General features: G+C 37.5%; 2 protein-coding genes across 5 annotated transcripts in view; one reads left to right on the plus strand and one right to left on the minus strand.

Moving 5' to 3' along the window:
- Positions 1-2,936, minus strand: part of SUGCT (succinyl-CoA:glutarate-CoA transferase) — a gene marked incomplete at its 5' end in the record, with an annotated part of 694,779 nt that extends 691,843 nt beyond the window's left edge. The window contains one exon of one of the 4 annotated variants that reach the window (XM_079931161.1): positions 2,457-2,936. In XM_079931161.1, coding sequence (XP_079787287.1) covers positions 2,457-2,721 — 265 coding nt within the window. The remainder of the gene's footprint in view (positions 1-2,456) is intronic. The other 3 variants (XM_079931162.1, XM_079931163.1, XM_079931164.1) reach the window with 3 other exon arrangements.
- Positions 2,937-2,959: 23 nt separating this feature from the next.
- MPLKIP (M-phase specific PLK1 interacting protein) lies at positions 2,960-7,506 on the plus strand. The gene is made up of 2 exons (XM_079931165.1): positions 2,960-3,386; positions 4,387-7,506. Exons 1-2 carry the CDS (start codon positions 3,048-3,050, stop codon positions 4,585-4,587), a joined length of 540 nt encoding a protein of 179 aa, XP_079787291.1. The 5' UTR covers positions 2,960-3,047; the 3' UTR covers positions 4,588-7,506.
- The last annotated feature ends 12,579 nt before the right edge of the window (positions 7,507-20,085 follow it).

The raw sequence follows: 20,085 nt of genomic DNA on the forward strand, positions 1-20,085 counted from the left end.
GTCCTCTGTGTACAATGCCACTTGAAGACAGCATCTAGCCACTAACAGTGTCTTCAGTAAAAGCACTATCCTACTGAGGATCCTGTTTTCTAATGCTGGTCCTCCCTAAAGAGTGCTGCAATTCTCTTTTTGTGGGAACAATACCTGTGTTACTCACAAAAGTGCTCTTATCTCTCCACAGGACTCAGACTTAGTTCATGGGGCAGCCACCAAACTCTCATATACATCATCCCAATTCACTTTTCTATTTCCAGGTAATGCAACATAAAACTTCCTTCATCTCTCTTCCCCTGAACTCACCACCATATAAATAACGAACACAAGTATGTATCTGGGAACCTCAGACCCACCAGTTCAGGCAGCCAGACTGCAATTCCCAGGTTAATACTCCGGAAGATTCTAGCTACATTCACAAATGTTCAATACTAAGGTTGTATCTACTAATCTCTAAATATCTAAAATAATACGCTACGCAGTACCACTATCAGAATTTTACATGCTTATTTATCTATTGCATTTTTCAAAGGACGGACTGAGTGTCAATTCATATTTCTTTACCTAGGAAAAAAGACAACTGCCTGGGATTCAAGAAGCCTGAGTTCTGGTCCCACATCCATTTGCTATGTGAATTCAAGCAAGTCACTTCACTTTCCTTGGACAATTTCTCATCTGTGAAAAGGCAAGTTGCCTATTCTCAGAAGTGATCCAAGTGGAATCTGGAGTTTTCATATAATTAAGAATGTACTCTCCCTCAATCCTCATATATACCTGAAAACATGATGACAGGCACACTGTCATGTGCAATCTACCTGTCAAAATCTACCTCCCCCGTTTCTAATGCAAGTTCATATGTGTAGAAGATAGCAGTGTATCACTATAGGAAAGAGCATTCCAGGAGTGTAAGGCAAGTAAAATGACAACTTACAGTACTTCACTCAATTCTGCAAAACATTTGCCAGTTATTTAAAAATTAACAAAGGTAATTTTGATCCCTGCCACCCTCATTTTTCTGCTCCCTCCCCCCAAAATGTAGATTAGTTGATGATATTAAAGGGGGTATTATAGGTGAGAATCACTGACCAATATGATGTGACCCACTCATTCATTCAATAAATACCTGACAGCTCAATTACCAGGCATTAAGCTAAGCACCAAAGACAATGTCCAGAAAGGTGCTTAGCTTTGGCCAGGACAAAAGTATATAATAAAGTGAATAATCTGGGATCCCCGGGCCTTAACTGCATCATAAAGCCTTGATGGCATTATTCTGCCTTGATTGATTCTACAACTTGTATCTAAAGGAAAAGCTTGATGAACTGAATTCCCTCAGAACAAACCACCACAGGGAAGTGTGTGTGTGTCTCCATTCATCAAGGACAGAAGCTGAGAAAACATCCCATTCTTCGGCTTTGCCACGTCACAGAACGTGTCAAATGGACAGTGAGGAGTGGCACCTGCAAGAAGGTTCACAGGCTGAAAAGCACAGGTCCAGGCTACCCATTAGGCTATGATTAAATGAGTCCGAAAATTCTTTAAGATTCTGTTTCCTACAAGATGATTTCAAGACTCACAGTGGACTATCATTCCCATATTCGGAGGGTGTAAAGAAAGTTCTAGAAAACTGCAGTAAATCTAAATTTCATCTTCCAAATAAAATTCTGAGACAGGTATTCGGTACAAAGATGGGTTTATACATTAGGGGTCATTCTTGAATGACCACACTTTTCTTTTTAACCAAAAGTCTGTGAAACGATCATTATTTTAACAGCTTTAGCCAAATGTTGCTAATTTTGAAAATCAGGCTCTCTGCTTCCTAACCAATTCGCTTACCCGCTTGCATTTAACAAGAACAAGGAAGGGAGTAAAGTCCAGCCTCTGCGAGCACAGCCTCGCCCCCGAGTTATTTAAAGTGCAGCCGCATAGCACAGGGAGATCAGCTCGGTGCTTTGTGACCGCCTGGAGGGGTGGGATAGGGAGGGGGGAGGGGGGGAGACGCATGAGGGAAGATATATGGGAACATATGTATATGTATAGCTGATTCACTTTGTTACAAAGCAGAGACTAACACACCATTGTAAAGCAATTATACTCCAATAAAGATGTAAAACATAATAATAATAATAAATAAAGTGCAGTCTGAAACCCTTCCTGAAATGTGGCTGGGGGTGCATTTTTCAAGGTATTTAAACTTGGGGGACGAGGGGGGAGGAGTAAGGGAGAGAGGCGAGTCCGCCCAGTAGGACCACGCAGGGGCCGGACCCAGGCCTGGACGCCGGGCAGGGTGACCACGGGGCGACCGCGGAGCCAGGGCAAGGGGAGACGCGAAAGGCCAAAGGGCGGGCGCCGGGGGCAGCGGATACTTCTGGAAAGCGCGGCGCTCTCCTCAGGATGCCTCTGGAGTGGGGAGGCTGGGGCTGGGGTCCCTTTCGCCGCCCGGACCGAGTCTCGGAGGATACCTGACTGCGGGCGGCCGGTCCACAGCCCCCTCCCGCCGCCCCGGCGGGAGAGAAGGCCGGTTCTCCGCAGAGCCGCGACCCTCGCCAGCGTCGCCAGCGTCGCCAGCATCGCGAACCCCTCTGAAATCCTCCTTCCCTGCGTGAGTGGAGAACGAAGTGCGCGCGCGACCCGCAGCCACTGGGGGCGCCCGCGGACACCTCGGTCCCCGCCCCCCACCAGGTGGGAGGGGCCGGGCCCTGCCGAGCTCTCCGGGCCCCCCTCCATCCGTTCTGCAGGCGTCTAGTACGTCAGTCAGTGGCAACCAAAGCCCGCCAGACTGCAAAGGCCATTGCTGGGGCCCGGGATTAGCCCTTTCCTTTATCCTTTTTCTTCCTCTTTCCTTCACTTAAATCAGCTGAATCTGTACCCATTCGATAACCTACTTATCCCGCCGCCCCAGAGGAACCTTTGTGAGGCCGGAACCAATGTGGTCTATGGTGCTGGCGGGCGGAGGACTGTTTTGGTGAAGGACCACGAAGTGTCTGTGAACGGTTGGTCTCGACAGTTCCGGCGGGAGAACGCCATTGAAGTCCTCGTTTTCGTCTTCTGAGATGCACCGACAGAATTTCCGACCCCCGACTCCTCCTTGCCCCAGCCCGGGTGTAGGAGGTTGGGGAAGCGGGAGCAGCTTCCGGGGTACCCCGGGCGGAGGCGGAGCGCGGCCGCCATCCCCGCGGGACGGGTACGGGAGTCCACATCACACGCCGCCGTACGGGCCCAGGTCTAGGCCCTACGGGAGCAGCCACTCTCCGCGACACGGCGGCAGCTTCCCTGGGGGCCGGTTCGGGTCTCCGTCCCCTGGCGGCTACCCTGGCAACTACTCCAAGTCCCCCGCGGGGTCCCAGCAGCAATTCGGCTACTCCCCAGGGCAGCAGCAGACCCACCCCCAGGTAATAATAGCCAGCGTTTGCCGAGCTCTTACTGTATGGCAGGCATGGTACTGATAATCCCTTTGCGTGGATTATTTTGAATCCTCTATGAAGTGAGATACTATCGTTAGCCCCATGTCGCAGATGAATAAACTGAGGCTCAGAGAAGTTAAGTATAACTTTCTTTAGAATGCTGTAAAAAGTTGCAGAGCTGTACTTTGTTTCTATAGTCCTCCTACTTTCAGCCAGTACACTGCCGCTCAAACACAGATATCCCTAATTCCCTCTCCTTCGTCAGGGGCCTAGCCAGTTCGTTGCAGTAAATTATTCTGAGTCCCCGGTCTTCAAGGAGGAAAAAAAGCGAATGAATCCCCAGTATAGGCGTCAGCTCTAGGGTTACAGGCTAGTGCCATCTTCCTACTGATGGCACCTTTTCCCTTTTTTCCTCTTCTTCTTTTTTTTTTTTTTTTTTCTCCTTTTGGCCTTCGTTTTTCAACTACATTGGCTTCTGCTCTAAGGCTTCTTTCTGGTATATCTAGGATTCTGTGGTTTACATCTTAAATATGCTTGGTAGTTTTCCAACTTATGCTAAACCAAACCCATCCCTTTGAGTGTGGAGCTAATGAGATGGGAGGGTTCTAGAAATTTTGAAGCTGTAGGGTTAAAAAAAAAAAAAGTTTAATTTGCTTTCAGAAGCAATAGGGAAATACTGAGGGAAGACTACAGTACAAGTAATTTCTTACTTCATCACCAGTTTATAGTTTGGGAAAGTTATTACATTAGAAACCCAAAAGGATTTGAAGTGACAGTGGGCATAAAACTATCAATAAATTAGTATATCAAATAGGTTTAAATACTTTTTTAAAACACTAGATTAAAGGAAGCATGGACTTTGCAAGTGAACATATTTGGGTTCAAGACACAACTTTTAACTAGCAGTGTGATCCCCTCTAGCCTCTAAAGAAAAAGTACCAGTTACCTCTACTAAATGTCTTTTTAACTGATGATTTTTTTTCTAAAGGGTTCTCCAAGGACATCTACACCATTTGGATCAGGGCGTGGTAGAGAAAAGAGAATGTCTAATGAGTTGGAAAGTTATTTCAAGCCTTCAATGCTTGAAGACCCTTGGGCTGGCCTAGAACCAGTATCTGTAGTGGATATAAGCCAACAATACAGCAATACTCAAACATTCACAGGCAAAAAAGGAAGATACTTTTGTTAACATTTCTGAAATTCAACTGGAAGCTTCATTTGTCAGGAACATCTTGGACAAAACTTTTGCTTGTAATTAAGTTGAACCCTAACGTGGTGACTTTGAATAATTAGTTGTGTCTTCCTTCATCATATCAAGTATTTTTGGTGTTAGAGAAGACATATGGTAGGATAATTTGCAATATTTAGCTCTCTGGAAGTGCCTACCAATTTTAGAAGATTGACAGTTTCCAAATACTTAACATTCTTGGTTATATAATGGACATTTGTCTTTTAATGTTTTTCCAATGTTTCAAAATAAAACGTTTTGTCTTTCTAGCTATATTGTGCTTTGTCATATGCCAAAGAATTATTAAAATAATGCTTTGTAATCACATAGTTAGAATTCGTAAGTATATATTTTGCATACTACTTTTGAAAATGAAATAGACTGTCCTTTGTCCTGTAGACAGTTCTTTATTTGTTCGTAGGGAAAGGGGGTAAAGGAAAAGAATAAAGGAGATTTCTATTCATATTATAACCATTGTTCTGCATGCATATTTTATGTAATGCTTTTGTAAAAATGCATTGAAACTTGATTGAAAGTTACAGAAACCCGCTTAAGCTTAAATTAAAAAAAATATTCATACCCTTTATACTTATTTAACTGCAGAGGACAAGGATAGACCTACTTCTTTCATAGCTATATTAAAGAATTCTGCATCTGAATTTCTCTACTCCACATCTCTCAGTATTGTGGAGTCATTTTCTCTTGAGGCCCAGGAAGATGGCTACCAGCAGTCTTAAGTCACTTCCATTGTGAAGAGAACATTTCCCAGCTCTGTCAATCTCAGTGAAGACAGATTGGCCATGCTTAGGTCAAATTTTAGAGTCTTAATCGAATAACTATGATCAAGGCAGTATGGCATGATTAGCTTGGACATGGATTCACCCCTACAATGAGGCAGGGTCCCATGGTCTTCAGCCCCACCAGGCCTCCCTGGACTAAAGAAAGGCTTTCCAAAGGAAGGAATACTACGTACCTATACCTACAGTAATGGGGAGAAAAATGAAAATGTTGGGGATTTTCATTTTCCCCAACTATTTAAACAAAATCAAGTCTTATAACGTTCAGGCTTTTTAGATATTTTAGGGTCACAATATATGATGAAAGTATAGCTAAAATTTTATTTAAACATTCCCAGAAAGAAAGCTTTAAAAGTGAAAAGGTTACACCACCTATTTGAGCCATAACCACTTCTATTTGTATGTTAGGTCTTTTCACAGAGGCAAAACAAAATGAGAAGGGAAGGATTTTAGATTAATAAAAGCTCCATGACACCCAGGACTACTACTACCAGTTACTAGCTTGGTGAATTATTTAACTTCTCTGTGCCTCAATTTTCTTATATGTAAAATGAAAAACTTAACAGTAGCCATGTCATAGAGGTGTTGTGTTTGAGGATTAAATGGGTTTACATGTGTGAAAACTCTTAGGCCAGAGCCTGGCACATAGTAAGCCCTCTAAATGGTAGCTGTTACTTTCTCACTTACCCCTATATCCTCAGCTCTTAGAATGATGCCTGGAAAATAGTAGGTGCTTAATAAATATTTGGTGAGTGGATGCAGACATTCTGATTATAACTACTATATTGCTCTGCTTTTATCTCCTATATATAAAGAGAATAGTAATTTTTCCCCCAGTGTTCTAAAGGGAATGTCCTTATTTTCTAACGTCTTTCTAGATGATTTGAGGTCATGATGTATGATGAAAATTAGAGCAATACTTTTGCATACCTTTTATTGAACTTAATAGGTAAGAAATATTATCTCTAGGAAGTGACATTTAGAAATAATCATTAAGCCATTGCTTGGAGATCACTGGATTATTGGCAAAAATAAAGGAAGTCAAGAAAGGTTTTATGCTAATGTATTCGTATCATATTTGGAAAACATTCAAATTATAATTGTTCTAATGGCTTATGTGCATTTTATTTTACTACTTTATAAGTGTAATGTTAACTAAATGTAAAATTTCTCTTCTGCCAAGTTACCAACATCTTCCAGAGGTCTGACCTTTCTGATTTTAAGAGAAACATTTTTGTCCTCAGGAAAGATACATTGCTTTACTGCTCTGGTTGGTAGTGTATATAGTTATCAAAGGTCTTTCGACATTGATATTGGTTTGTTTATATTACTAGCCTATTTTTGTTTAGCTGAGTGAAAGGAATTGATCATTCTTTTAAATGAAAAATGATTTTTTAAATTCTTCCAGAATACACGTTTTTACCTCCGCAGAGATGCTAAATAACTGTGTTAGGGAAATTTATAGTTAAGTATGCATCTTAAATATTCATATAATTAAAGAATGGAAGTATAATCTATAGCTGGGTTTTCAAACACGGGTGTTTGTACTTCTGGGAGTATTTAACTGTAAAGGCAAAGATAGCTTTAGGGGGATTTTGATCCAGATCCTCAAATCCCAGATGCACTCTTTAGTTAAAATGATGTGCTTAAAGAACATTTCCATGATCAGTGGATTATGCCAGTTCTCTTTTTTTCCCTTCTGCCTTTTCATAATTACCCTTCTCCCCCTTGACAGAAGAAACCTATGGCAGGTTGTGTTTTTCAAAAATGATGCCAACAATATTTCAGGTCCCTCAGACTCTTCCAGAACCTTGCCTCTACCTCATCAAGATAGAGTTATGTCCCTGCCCTTTGAACTCAAGCAGACCTTTCTGACTGCCCAAGGAAGTACGGTGGAAGTTAATATGTTTTCATCACAGGTGAAGTGTGGTCTTAGAAATGAGTTATGTTGGCCCATGTGGAGATACTCAGAACTCACATGTGTTGTCAATTAGGGAGATAGAGTGATGACAGTTTTTGTTTATAGGCCTTGCCTTTTTTGTCTCCTGACTATTCAAAAAATCATTTTTCCTGTGGGTGAATCATGTGAAAGCAAAGAGAGCATGAACATAATGTGAAGGGAAAGTCACTTTATTTTTAGGAAACAATGAAAAAGTTGCTTGCCTCATTTATCTTAGAATATTTAAGATTGGTATACAGGCATGATGGGTTTTGGTGAATCTGCTGTCAAGCCAACTGTCTTTTCCCCATTTTCAATAATGATAAAGAACCTGATGAATATGTTTCAAACCTGTCTTAATAGCATAATTTGCATGATTTCAAGGAGGAGGAAGTTAAAATTTCCATGTTTCTTTCTGACATATTAACTTTACATCTTAAAAGATCATATTTCAGAGGTAAGTTCATGATTTTTATATTTTCTAGAGCATTTTTCAGACTCTTAGGAGAAACATTTTTATTATCCTTTGCCAGTTCATTATTAGATTCTGTAAATCCATATTAATTTTTTACCTGGCCCAAGTTTCCTGCTTATTGTCTCTGAGCCATTTCTCTGTTTTATTTTTCATTCCTACTATGTGTTTAGTTTAAATTAACAGAAATATATTGTGGATTTTACTGTAAATAAAACACATGATAGTCGTAAGTATACATTGTATAAACCCAGAACTTAGTAATGACCCAACATCTTTTCTTTTTTGCTCTTAATTTCCACAGTCTAATTTTTCATCTAACCTAAGAAACTATTATTTATAATTATATATAATCCATTATATACCACTTAGTAAAAACACTGCCAACTAAACTATAATATGCTGTCAATTATAAGATGCATCCCAATTTCAGAGATGTTAAAATGTACATCTTAGTTTGATAAAATACTATAAACAATACTTTTAAAAGCAGAACACGTATTTACGTATAGGTTTGGGTGTAAATGTCCACAAAACATAGTCGAGGACAGTGCATTTAACTTTGGAAAACCAGCTTTACTTAGGATTAATTCTTCCTTCTCAGGTATTTATATTCTGTAACTTTCCAAGGATACAAGAAAGAAAATGGCCTGAACAACAAGGTCTTCAGTGAGGGTGATTTTTCAATTCTTTGTTTTCAACAAAATTGAAGAAAACTTAATCAGATTGTTAATTAAAGATCATTAAAAATAATTTGATGATCAGTTTATTATTTTTGGCATATAACTTAAAAGGTGTACAAGAATTAAGTGACATCACTATAACAAAAGTCTATCCCTTTTTATTTGTATGCGTAAATGAGTTTTCTCAGCATTTATATCTATAGTTTAAAAATAGTAATAAAATTAATGTCTCATTCTAGCAATTAGCAGTTTTATGGTGTTTTTATTGTTTGAATAGTAATGATAATCCAGATAATAGATAACTTGAACACTTTGAAGTTTATAGCCATTGGAAATGTTTTTTTATTTCCAAAAATATTTTTTAATTTCAATAAATATATTTTTCATACATTTTTGAGAAACAGATGTATGACAGGCTATCAGTAAAGGACTTTCAAGCATTGCACTATTATAATGAGATAAAAATTACGTGGGAAAGTAAAATGGAAATATGAGTTGGGAATAAAATAGTGTACAATTTCCTACTGTGTTAAGGAGTGTTTTTAGATAGCAAATTACTGTGATAATTAGATTCAGTTGGATACTTTAATAATGTAATGGATTTAGCTTAAAACATCAATGTTACCGAAATGACTTCCTTAGCAATTTTTGAAACTTACGATAAAAGTGTATTTATGTTGACTTGAAAGGTATAAAAGGGTACATCACTTTTCAAAATTACTTTAGGGAATATATGACTAAAATTTTTAAAGCTCTCAAATCATCAGAGGAGGGAGAAAGAGGAATATAGTAAACCATAAATCCAAGAGAAGTCAGGAAAAGAAATAAATGACAGCAGTAAGTCCAAATATTCCAGTAATAACAATGAATCTTAAAAAAGTAAAATCTTTTAAAAGGCAGATTTTCAGATTGGATTAGATAGATGGAATCAATCTATTTGTTGGTTTAGAAAAGATAACATCTAAAATAAAAAGCTATAAAAAGATTGAAATTCATAATCACAGTGGGGATTTTAGCACATCTCTACTAGACATGGATATAACAAGCAGATGTAGAATTTGTAGGGATATAAAGAACTGGCATATAAAATAGAAATTATATATTTATATACAATATGTACACATTTTTTCAAGTACACAAGTATATAATTTTTTTTTTTTTTGCGGTATGTGGGCCTCTCACTGTTGTGGCCTCTTACGTTGCGGGGCACAAGCTCCGGATGCGCAGGCTCAGCGGCCATGGCTCATGGGCCTAGCCACTCCGTGGCATGTGGGATCTTCCCGGACTGGGGCACGAACCTGTGTCCCCTGCATCGGCAGGCAGACTCTCAACCACTGCGCCACCAGGGAAGCCCATATAATAAATTTTTTATAAGTTTTCTAAATCACAAAGACTCTGCAGATTTCAAAGATTTGATTGATAGGCAGATCATGTTTTCTGACCAAAATGTTCAATAAATTTAAAAACAAAAAGTACCCTCAAAAAAAATCAATGAAACAAGGCAAAGCTATAGAGATTGTCAACAAAAAAGCCTATTCTATGGATTAACTAAAGTCGATAAAGATTGATGAAAAGGGAGTTCCCTGGTGGCCTAGTGGTTAGGATTCCAGGCTTTCCCTGCTGTGGCCCAGGCTCAATCCCTGTCAGGGAACTGAGATCCCTCAAGTCGCACTGTGGAGCCAAAAAAAAGAAAGAAAAAAAAAAACAGATTGATGAAAAAAAGCACAAAAGGAAAAATATAAACAATGTTAACCTTTGGTGTAACATCAGGAACTATGCTTAGAAAAAGAACTACAGTAAGAAAACAAAGTGATGGAATCACCTAGAAGGATAATGCAAGGATAATCATCACTTGCATCATCCTTCTGTTTTCTTTGCATTGCCCTAAATCCTGCTTCATCTTTAAAGAAGGGATAAAAGAAGTCTAGAGACACAATCTCTGTAAATGTTTTTTTCAGCTTTTATTTGAGCACAATTAAGAATTTGGCATTTTTCATTTTTAACCCATAATGGCAAAGAAAAGAAAATTATTAGGTAATTCATGATTATTAAACTAATCAGCACTCTGGTCTCTTATAAGCAAACTCTCAGAGTATAAATTTTCAGATGACAATATCCTAGAAAGATTTTTCTCAAATTCAAGAATCAATGAGTGAACAATATATTTCTAAGGACGAAAGAATTATGATATTCTTATTTACTCAGTTATCCAAAAGGAAAGACTTCATCACAGAACTTTGTGACAAGAACATCTTTTATGTTTGTTAATCAGAATTGTAAGTAGACAAATACTAAAGGCAGGTGTGTATTCAGAATTGATTAAAAGGAAATAGATGATGTAAAAGTGAAAAATCAGTTGGATTTACCGTTCTGATTGGTGTTTATAAATCTGAAAGTGAAAGTGTTTTGCAATTATGAAGCAAAAAGAAATGACCATCCTTTCCTCAACAAAAATATGACATCAAAGTTCTTAAATGTATTGCATTTTGAAGATGCAAGTGTAAAAAGAACAAGAAGTAATAATAAACTAAAGCCCATTAGAGATACATTTAAACTCTGGAGTCAAGGTTCATAAGATGAATATATTCTAAGTTTGTGACAGTAGATGAATACCTATTTATGTTCGAGATGCTACCCATCTTATGTATTAAATACTTTCAAAACCACGAAAATACTGAATAAAAATTTGGGTTTCCTATGTTTACATTCTTATTAAGATGTCTAACAAACTTCTTTCTATCTCTTTATTCTCTACATTTTGCTAAATAACTTTAAATGTTTTTAAAAATTAAAAGGGCCCATTGGACCCAGATGACAAATGATGACTAGTTTTTTCTGGTATACTGATGATTAAATGAAGAAGTCATATTAGTACCAATAAAGGCTTTGAAAGTCACGCAAACACAGGATGACCAACTTTACACCATAGTATTTGAAAGCATAGATGAAATGTGTTATATTTTAGAAAAATATTGATACATTATCAGTATTGACTCAAAAAGGAATAGAAAGTCAGAATAAACCAATAACCATGAGAGAGACTGAGTTGATAATCATGAGTTCTCCCCACAGATGATCCAGACTTACTAAGCCTTCATGGAATACTTAATTCCTGTATTATAAAAACTTTTAGTTAAAAAGTATCCAAGACATCTTACACCTGTGGTATTAACTGATCTCAAACCAGGCCAAGTACAGTATAAATGGAAATTATAGATCATTTCACTTATGTACATAGTTGCTGAAAATCCTAAACAAGATATGACAATTCAGCAGTTGCTCACAAACCAAGAAAGAACTGATAGGGTTTATCTCAGGATTGCAGTGATGGCTCAGCATCTAGAAATTTATTTCTGTAATACATCTTATTGGTTAAAGGAAAAGATCTATACTAATAACTCGGTAGATGAAGAAAAAGCATTGCTTAAAATTAAATACACAGAAGTCTTCCAGAAGTGGGAAAGGAAGATATCTGAAGTGTGAAAGTTACAAAGGAAGAGATGAAACTGATCTTATGTACAGATAATATTACTGTCTGTACAACTCCAAGGGAGGCAAAATTTTTTGAAAATTCTGGATCCAAGAAAAATATACAATTACAGCATTCCTACACATCAGTCAAAAAAATGCAATAAAATGCCTCAGCCTCCAAATAGCAATCTGCAATAAATCTTGGTGGGAAGGGGGTTGGGGGAGACAACAGAGAAAATTACAAAGCATTTTTGAAGAACTTCTTAAAAAGCACAACTAAATAGGGAGATATTATTCATGGATGGAAAGATACAATATTGTACATATGTCCATTCTCCCTAAATTAATCTATAAATTCAATCGAATCTCAAAATAAGTTTTGTGGACCTTGCAAAATGATTCCAATATTTATATGGAAAAGTGTCAAGATTAGTCATAAAAATGTTGAAGAAAAATGTAAGCAGGCTTGCTCTACCAGATAAAGAAACTTGTAAATCTAATGACTGATTGGTGTAAGAGTATACAGACTAAAGAAACAAAAATAGAGAACTCAGAAACAAATTCACATATATATAAAAACTTGATATTTGGTTAATATAGCACTACAAATGAGTGAGGAAAGGACAGATAATAAGTGGTAATAGGTCAGTTTTTTGTGATTATGAAAAAACTTATAAACCCCAATTAATGCAGTTGAGACTTGTCTAAAATTGTACAGAATAGGATGTAATGAGAAAGCTTTCTAAGACTGTCAGAAGTACTTTGGGGAATGCAAATATGTTTAGAGGTTTTTTTTAAAGGTCAGAGAATATTTACATAGCAGTTACCATAAAATCTAGGTTAAATGTACTTAAGTGTGTGTTTACTCAGAAGGACAAAGACTATTCCTATAAGTATTGTAACCTGTCAACATGAGATTATAGAAAAGGAAACTAAAAAATATTTGTGCATAAAACTTATGTTTACTTAGAGTTGTTATAGTAGGTTGAATTAGTTCATGAACTTTGTATAATAACCTGCTGACCATGACCTCGTTTTTATACTTAACTGTATTAAAAGAATTATACACCATACACAAGTGGGATTTCAGGTGTGCAAGGCTGGGTCAACATTCAAAATTCAACTGCTGTAATCCATCACATCAACAGACTAAAGAAGAAAAATCATATGATCTTATCAATACATGCAGAAAAAGCACTTGACCAAATCCAGCACCCATTCATGATTAAAACTCTCAGCAAACTTGGAATAGAAGGGACCTTTCTTAACTTGATAAAAAACATCTACAAAAAACCTACAGCTAATATCATACTAAATAGTGAGAAACTAAATGCTTTTCCACCAAGATCAGGAACAGGGCATGGATGTCCCCTCTTACCACTGCTTTTCAACATAATACTGCAATATGATGCAATATCATGCTAATGCAATAAGACCAAAAAAAGGAAGTAAAAGATACAGAATGAGAAGGAAGAAATAAAACATTATTTACAGATGACGTGATTGTCTGTGTAGAAAATCACAAAAAAAGAAAGAAAAAAAAACCCTGGAAGCAGGATTAAGCAGTTATAGTTACAGCACGGTTTCAGTATACAAAGTTAATATACAAAAGGCAATCATTTTCTTATGTACTAGCAATGAACAATTTGAATTTGAAACTTAAAACCCAGTACCACTTACATTAGCAAAAGAAAAACAAACCAACCTTAGGTATAAATCTTAACAAAATATGTGTAAGATCTATATAAGGACAACTACAAAACTGGTGAAAGAAATGGTTTTTTAAGAAAATGGAGATATCCCATGTACATGGATAGGAAGACTCAATACTGTCAAGATATTCTTCCCTACTTGCTTTATAGATTCAACACAATTTCAATCAAAACTGCAGGAAGTTATTTTATGGATATTGACAAATTTATTCTAAAGTTTAATTGTAAAGGCAGAAGACCCAAAATAGGCAACACAACATTGAGAAGAACATAGTTGCATGACTGACACTACCAGATGTCAACTTACTATAAAGCTACAGTAACCAGGACCACGTGGTATTAGTGAAAGAACAGACAACTAGGTCAATGGAACAGAATACAGAGACCATAAATAGACCCACAAAAATGTAGTCAACTGATCTTTGACAAAGGATCAAGGCAATTCAATGAAGAAAGGATAGTCTTTTCAACAAATGGTGCTGGAACAACTGGAAATCCACATGCAAAAAATGTGAATCTGGACATAGACCTTACACCTTTCACAAAATAAACTTGAATCAGAGACCTAAATGTAAAACACAAACCTATAAAGAAGATACATAGAAAATTTAGGTAACCTTCAGTTTAGTGATGACTTTTTTAGATACATCACTAAAAGCATGATCCATAAAAGAAAAAATAAGTTGGACTTCATTAAAACTGAAAATTTCTGTTATGCAAAAGATGCTGTTAGGAAAATGAAAAGATAAGCCACAGGTGGCGAGAAAATATTTGCAAAGCAATGAGATACCATTGTTACAATAGTTAAGTCCAAAGGCAAAAATCCAAAACACGGACAACACCAAATGATGGCAGGATATGGAGCAACATGAACTTTCATTGCTGGTGGGAATGCAAGATGGTGTAGCCAATTTGGAAGACAGTTTGGCAGTTTCTTAGAAAACTAAACATACTCTTTCTTACCAAACAACCTAGCAATCTCATTCCTTGTTATTTACCCAGATGAGTCGAAAATGTTTGTCCACACAAAAACCAGCGCACAAATGTTGATAACAGCTTTATTCATAATTGCAAAACTTGGAAGCAGCCAACAAGTCAAGTCCTTCAGTAGGTAAATGGATAAACAAACTGGTAGATCCATACAATGGAATGTTATTCAGCAATAAAAAAAAAAGCTATCAAGTCACAAAAAGTCACGGAAGGCCCTTAAAAGCTTAACACTAAGTGCAAGAAGCCAAACTGAAAAGGCTACATACTATATAATTCCAACATTTGACAGTCGGAAAACACAAAACTACGAAGACAGTAAAAAGATCAGATTGCCAGGAGTTGCGAGGGGTAGAGAAGTGGAGGGAGGGATGAACAGGTAGAACACAGGATTTTTAGGGCAGTGAAACTATTCTCTGATGGTACTGTAATGGTGGATACATGTCATTATACATTTGCCCAAACCCATAGAATGTACAACACACACAGAGTCTACTCTGTGATTTTAGTTAATCATGTGTCAATAATGGTTCATCAATTGTACCAAATGTACAACTAATGCAAGGTGTCTATAACAGAGGAAACTGGAAGTGGGAGGAGAATGAGAGGGTATGGGGGAGCTCTCTGTATTTCCTGCTCATTTTTCTGTAAACACGAACTGCTCAGAAAAATAAAGTCTACTGATTTTTAAAAATTTGTTTTGCTCCAGCTTCTCTGTGGAAAACAGAATAGAAGATTGACAGAGTAGATTCCCAAAGACCATTCAGTAAACTACTGAAATAGTCAGGGTCAGAGATGGTTGTGCATTACATTAACGTAATGACAGTAGAGCTGGAAATGGACGGTTCCAGGCATAAGAAGGTTGAAGGTATTAATCCTGTCGTTTGTCTCTGTGTGAGAGGAAGTATAATTCCTTCTTTGTTTTTCTCTCAGTCCTTATGTATCATCTGTGTTAAATATTTGTATATGCCAATGCCACAGATTGAACTGTCACTATAATAGAAAAAAAAAATTGTTTTTTGAATGCCCTGACTCCCTTGCACTCACAGAGTTCTGAATATAAATTCAGGCTTTCCAATTAGAGGCACTTGCTTAAGATTTGGAGAACAAAAGTGAGTCGGAGGCTGTCTTCACTTGGCTTCTGGCTGTTACCAGTGGTTAGGAAGGTTGCAGTTTTCCTGAGATTCCAGAGATTCCAGTGTTCGTTTGCCAGCTTCCTAGGTGTCTCCAGCTTCTTGATCTAATTCTCTAGTTCCTCCGATGCAGCTTCATTGTCTTCCTGTTGTCTGGATCCTGTTGCTGGTGGTGGGGTCTTCCAGTTTCAGCCCGGCCTTAGATGCAGTAGCCTCTCTAGTGAACTACTTTCTGTATTTTCAGAGAGCATTCCTCTCTCTATATATGAATACCCAAATCTTGATGGGTCACTAACTTTCTGATAGTTAAGAAATAAAAATAAAGAATAATTAAATAAATAATAAAGTAATGAAAGAAATGACATCAAACCCAATGCTTATGAGGCTAGATGATAATAGGAGTTCAAAGGAGACTGCCAGAGTTTTTTCTTTAGGTGAGCACATTATCTGGGATAAATGTATTTGGTTGGGTTTTATGACTCTAGCACTCAAATTTCATTTCCTTTTTTTTTTTACTTTATAATTAGGGTAAGCTTTCATCATAAGAAAATATCAGCATGCCTTTCTTTGGTTTTGTTTTGATTTTATCAAATGACTCTTAAACATATCTGTAATTTGATGATGCAAAAGCAACATTGGAATAAATACTGCATATTACCTTTCCCTTTGGTCTTTAAAATTGTTATTAATCCTTTGAAAGTCAGAATCCCTAATGTTATTGAAGCATCTTCAACATTCAGCTACCAGAGAGGACTGAAGGGGCAAGAGGAAACACTTGTCTTGCCATCTTTTTCCTAGCTCTCATTACATGTGAAAGAAGCTGAGAAATTCGTCACTTTTTACATTTGTACTAACTTAATGCCCAATACAGAAGTGCAGTGTTGCCAGATTTTCCCATTTTTTAAACAACTGGCAGAAATCTGGACTTTTTTACACAGAGGTAAAGTTAGTAGTCCCCTCTGAACCACAAAGACTGAAAGTAGAAGGACGCATAGTTTCCTAATAGAAAGCAGAATATTATTGACAAAGGGGGAATGAATGCTAAGTAAGAAAAGACATTCCACCTCCCAGCAGCCCAAGTTCCATATATAGGCTTCCTTCTATACACATTTTTTTGTATTTTTTTGGTTTTGTTTTGTTTTTACTTTATATTTTGAATGTTAGATTTACAGATAAGTTTTGAAGATAGTACAGAGAGTTCCCATATAGCCTTCACACAACTTTGCCTGGTATTAACATCTTGGATAACCATAGTACATTTGTTAAAACTGAGAATACTAAACTAAAACTAAAATGCAGACTTTATTTAGATTTCATCAGTCTTTCCAACAGTGATCTCTTTTCTGTTCCAGAATCCAACCCAGGATTCCACATTGCATTTAGCATAGATACACTTCTTAAAAATAGTCACACCTCATAAAATGTAACTATCTAATGTATATGTATAACAAAACATCTCCTTATAAAGAAAACTCAGTCTCATTATTCATTCATATTGGAGTTCAGAACTCTGGATGATTTGTATTTCTCTTTTCCATTCTAGATATAGCACAACTCATGGCAAACTATGGCTAAATTACACACTCAATCAGTTCCACCATATTAATATGCAGTGGTAGAAAGAAAACAGGGTAATTGCAGTTGAAAGGAGGAGGAGAAGGACGGGAGGGAGAGGGAGGGAAGAGAGAAAAATGAAGGAAGGAAGAGAAGAAAAAAGGAAGGAGGGAAGGAAGAGAGAAAAGAAAGAAGGCAAAGAAAAGAAAAAAGAAACTTCCATTAGTATGGGAGACAAATGAAAACATACAGTGGTCACCATATACATGTAACATATCCTAATTGAGAAGAATAGCAAAGGCTCCCTGTCTTGGCAGTGGAGTGAGGTTTTTGATCAGCTGTGGTTCTCCTCTCTGAATCCCCTCTGTCCTTGTTATATGCCCATATCTTAGATGCTCACTGAGGAGTCTTTTTCCTTCAAGTGACTGCCTCTCTTTAGCAGCCTACTTCTTGTTCTTATGAAGTGTTCTGCCTTTCTAGAACTGATTGACTTAACTTTGTTCCATTTTATTCTCTTACTTGATATACTCTTACAATTCTGCTTCCAGTGAAGGGTTTCCCTTCTAAGTGCATTCCTTTATCTTGCATATAAAGGGATATATTTATTACATATCTGTACTTGTTCATTAAATATTGAGCTTTTTCTAGGTGCTAGGAGTAGAGAAGAACAGAACAACAAAACTCTGGCCCCCTTAGAACTTATATGGAAGAAAATTGTTAATGCCATAGAGAAAGTTGAGCTGGAAGGAACTTCTTTGTTTGGCAAGAAGAGATTTTTCTAGGAATATGGATAGTTTGTCCATAGTGACAGGAAAGAAGTTAATGATATGAAGACAGCTAGTGAAAGGTGGGGGTGATACAGTAGGGACTTTTGCATTTCTCTCATTTATTTCTATATCTGTGAAAATAGGGAACAAAGTCACCAACTGAACGTGAGAATGGGGGAGTATTATGGGCTGAATTGTGTCCCCTCAAAATTTACATATTTAAATCCTAACCCTCGGTACCTCAGAATGTAACTATATTTGGAGATAAGGTCGTTTAAAAGGTTATTAAGTTAAAATGAGGCCCTTGATGTGGGCCCTAATCCAATGACTGATTTCCTTATAAGAAGAGGAAATTTGGATACACAGACATGAGACATGCACTCACACGGAGGAAAGACTATGTGAGGACACAGCAAGAATGCTGCCTTGGCAGCTCTAGCAAACTAATACAGGAAGGAAATACTGGAGATTTGAGTAGAGAAGAAAAAAGCATTAAATGATCATGTGGGAAAACGAGAGAATGAAAAGTATGAGGTAATTATGCTTTATCAAAGATGCCATTGATTGTAAGACACACTATTTTTTAGGTAACACTAAAAAGGGGAAAACTCTACCAATTAAAGTATGACATACCATAGTGGCATATATAAGACACATCCTCATTTCAGAGATATTAAGTGTGAACATCTATGCTTTAGAACTGATGAACCATGGTAGTATAACTGTTGGGTAGCCTTAAGGGCCCACGTGAGATTAGTGATCATGAAGTAAAGTGAAACTAGTGGGCATGGTTGAGTGTTTTTCCAGCAATGTTCAGCTGCACGGATGCAGACAGAATGGATTTAAACATTGGGGATGTTGGGTCTGAACAGTTTTGGAATTTTCACACGAATACAGGAAAGCAAGAGCGTGACAAGGCAGTTGCAGATGTGTATAAGGGAGTGAGAAAGGTGGTTGGAGTCCGAGTATTAGAGTGGGCTGCAAACTTGGGTGGGGGGAGGGCATTCCAGCGTAGGGTAAGTAGTGTGCTTGAATTGAGATTTGCAGGGGTCATGGAACTTGTGGCCATAAAGTCGAGGGTATGACAGGGACATGAGTAGCTGAGATGAGGTGCAGGATAAGACCATTGGAGGAGCAGCAGAGAAACAGAGAAGCCAAGATTTTAAGGATCATCCACACAGATGCTGAAATCAAGATAGAAACAGGACACAGTGATAGTGACCCAGGAATTAAAATCTTCAAAGAATGGCGGGGAGGGTGAAAGGGGAAGGACAAGTCAGAGGTCAGTAAATAACTGCAGCAGGGAGGCATGAGTGAAGCAGTCTGATGACACAAGGGGCAAATCTCTATAGTTTTAAGGCATCAACAAGAAGAGTCTGAAAGTGAAAATGAGCATCAAAAAGGACACTTAACTAGATTCCAGGCCCAGTGGTCCAAGGAAGAAAAACAGCCATCACTTGAGAAGGCCGCAGGGCAGTCAGTCCCCTCAGGGAAGAGCTAGATTTCAGTCAAAGCAAGAAGGCCGAGGGAACACCACTATTCCCTAACACACTGAGGATGGAATTCTAAGGTCAAAGTTGTTTCCCTTAGACTTTGCAGAAACTTATAGCATCCAGTGTTAATGGTGAGGGGGTGTGGTGCCAGTATGGTTCTCTGTCTTTTGCAGACAATCTGTTTTTATTTTCTCAGTATACAATAAATAAATGTAAAGTTCCAATAAAATTTTAAATTCTGAGATATTATTTTGACGTATATCAAGTGTGACTCTCATCATATACCTTGCTTTGCATTCCATGGACCTCTTCAATACAAGATTCATGTCTTTTTCAACTCTGGAAAGTTTTCTTCTAGTATTTCTTTGTTTATCTCCATTCTACCTGTTCTCTCTTTTTGCAACTCCTATCAGATGAATATTGGGATATCTAGATCTAGCCTCCATTTCTC

The sequence above is a fragment of the Stenella coeruleoalba genome (genome assembly GCF_951394435.1).
Source record: "Stenella coeruleoalba genome assembly, chromosome: 9".
NCBI classification, from domain to species: Eukaryota; Metazoa; Chordata; class Mammalia; order Artiodactyla; family Delphinidae; genus Stenella; species Stenella coeruleoalba.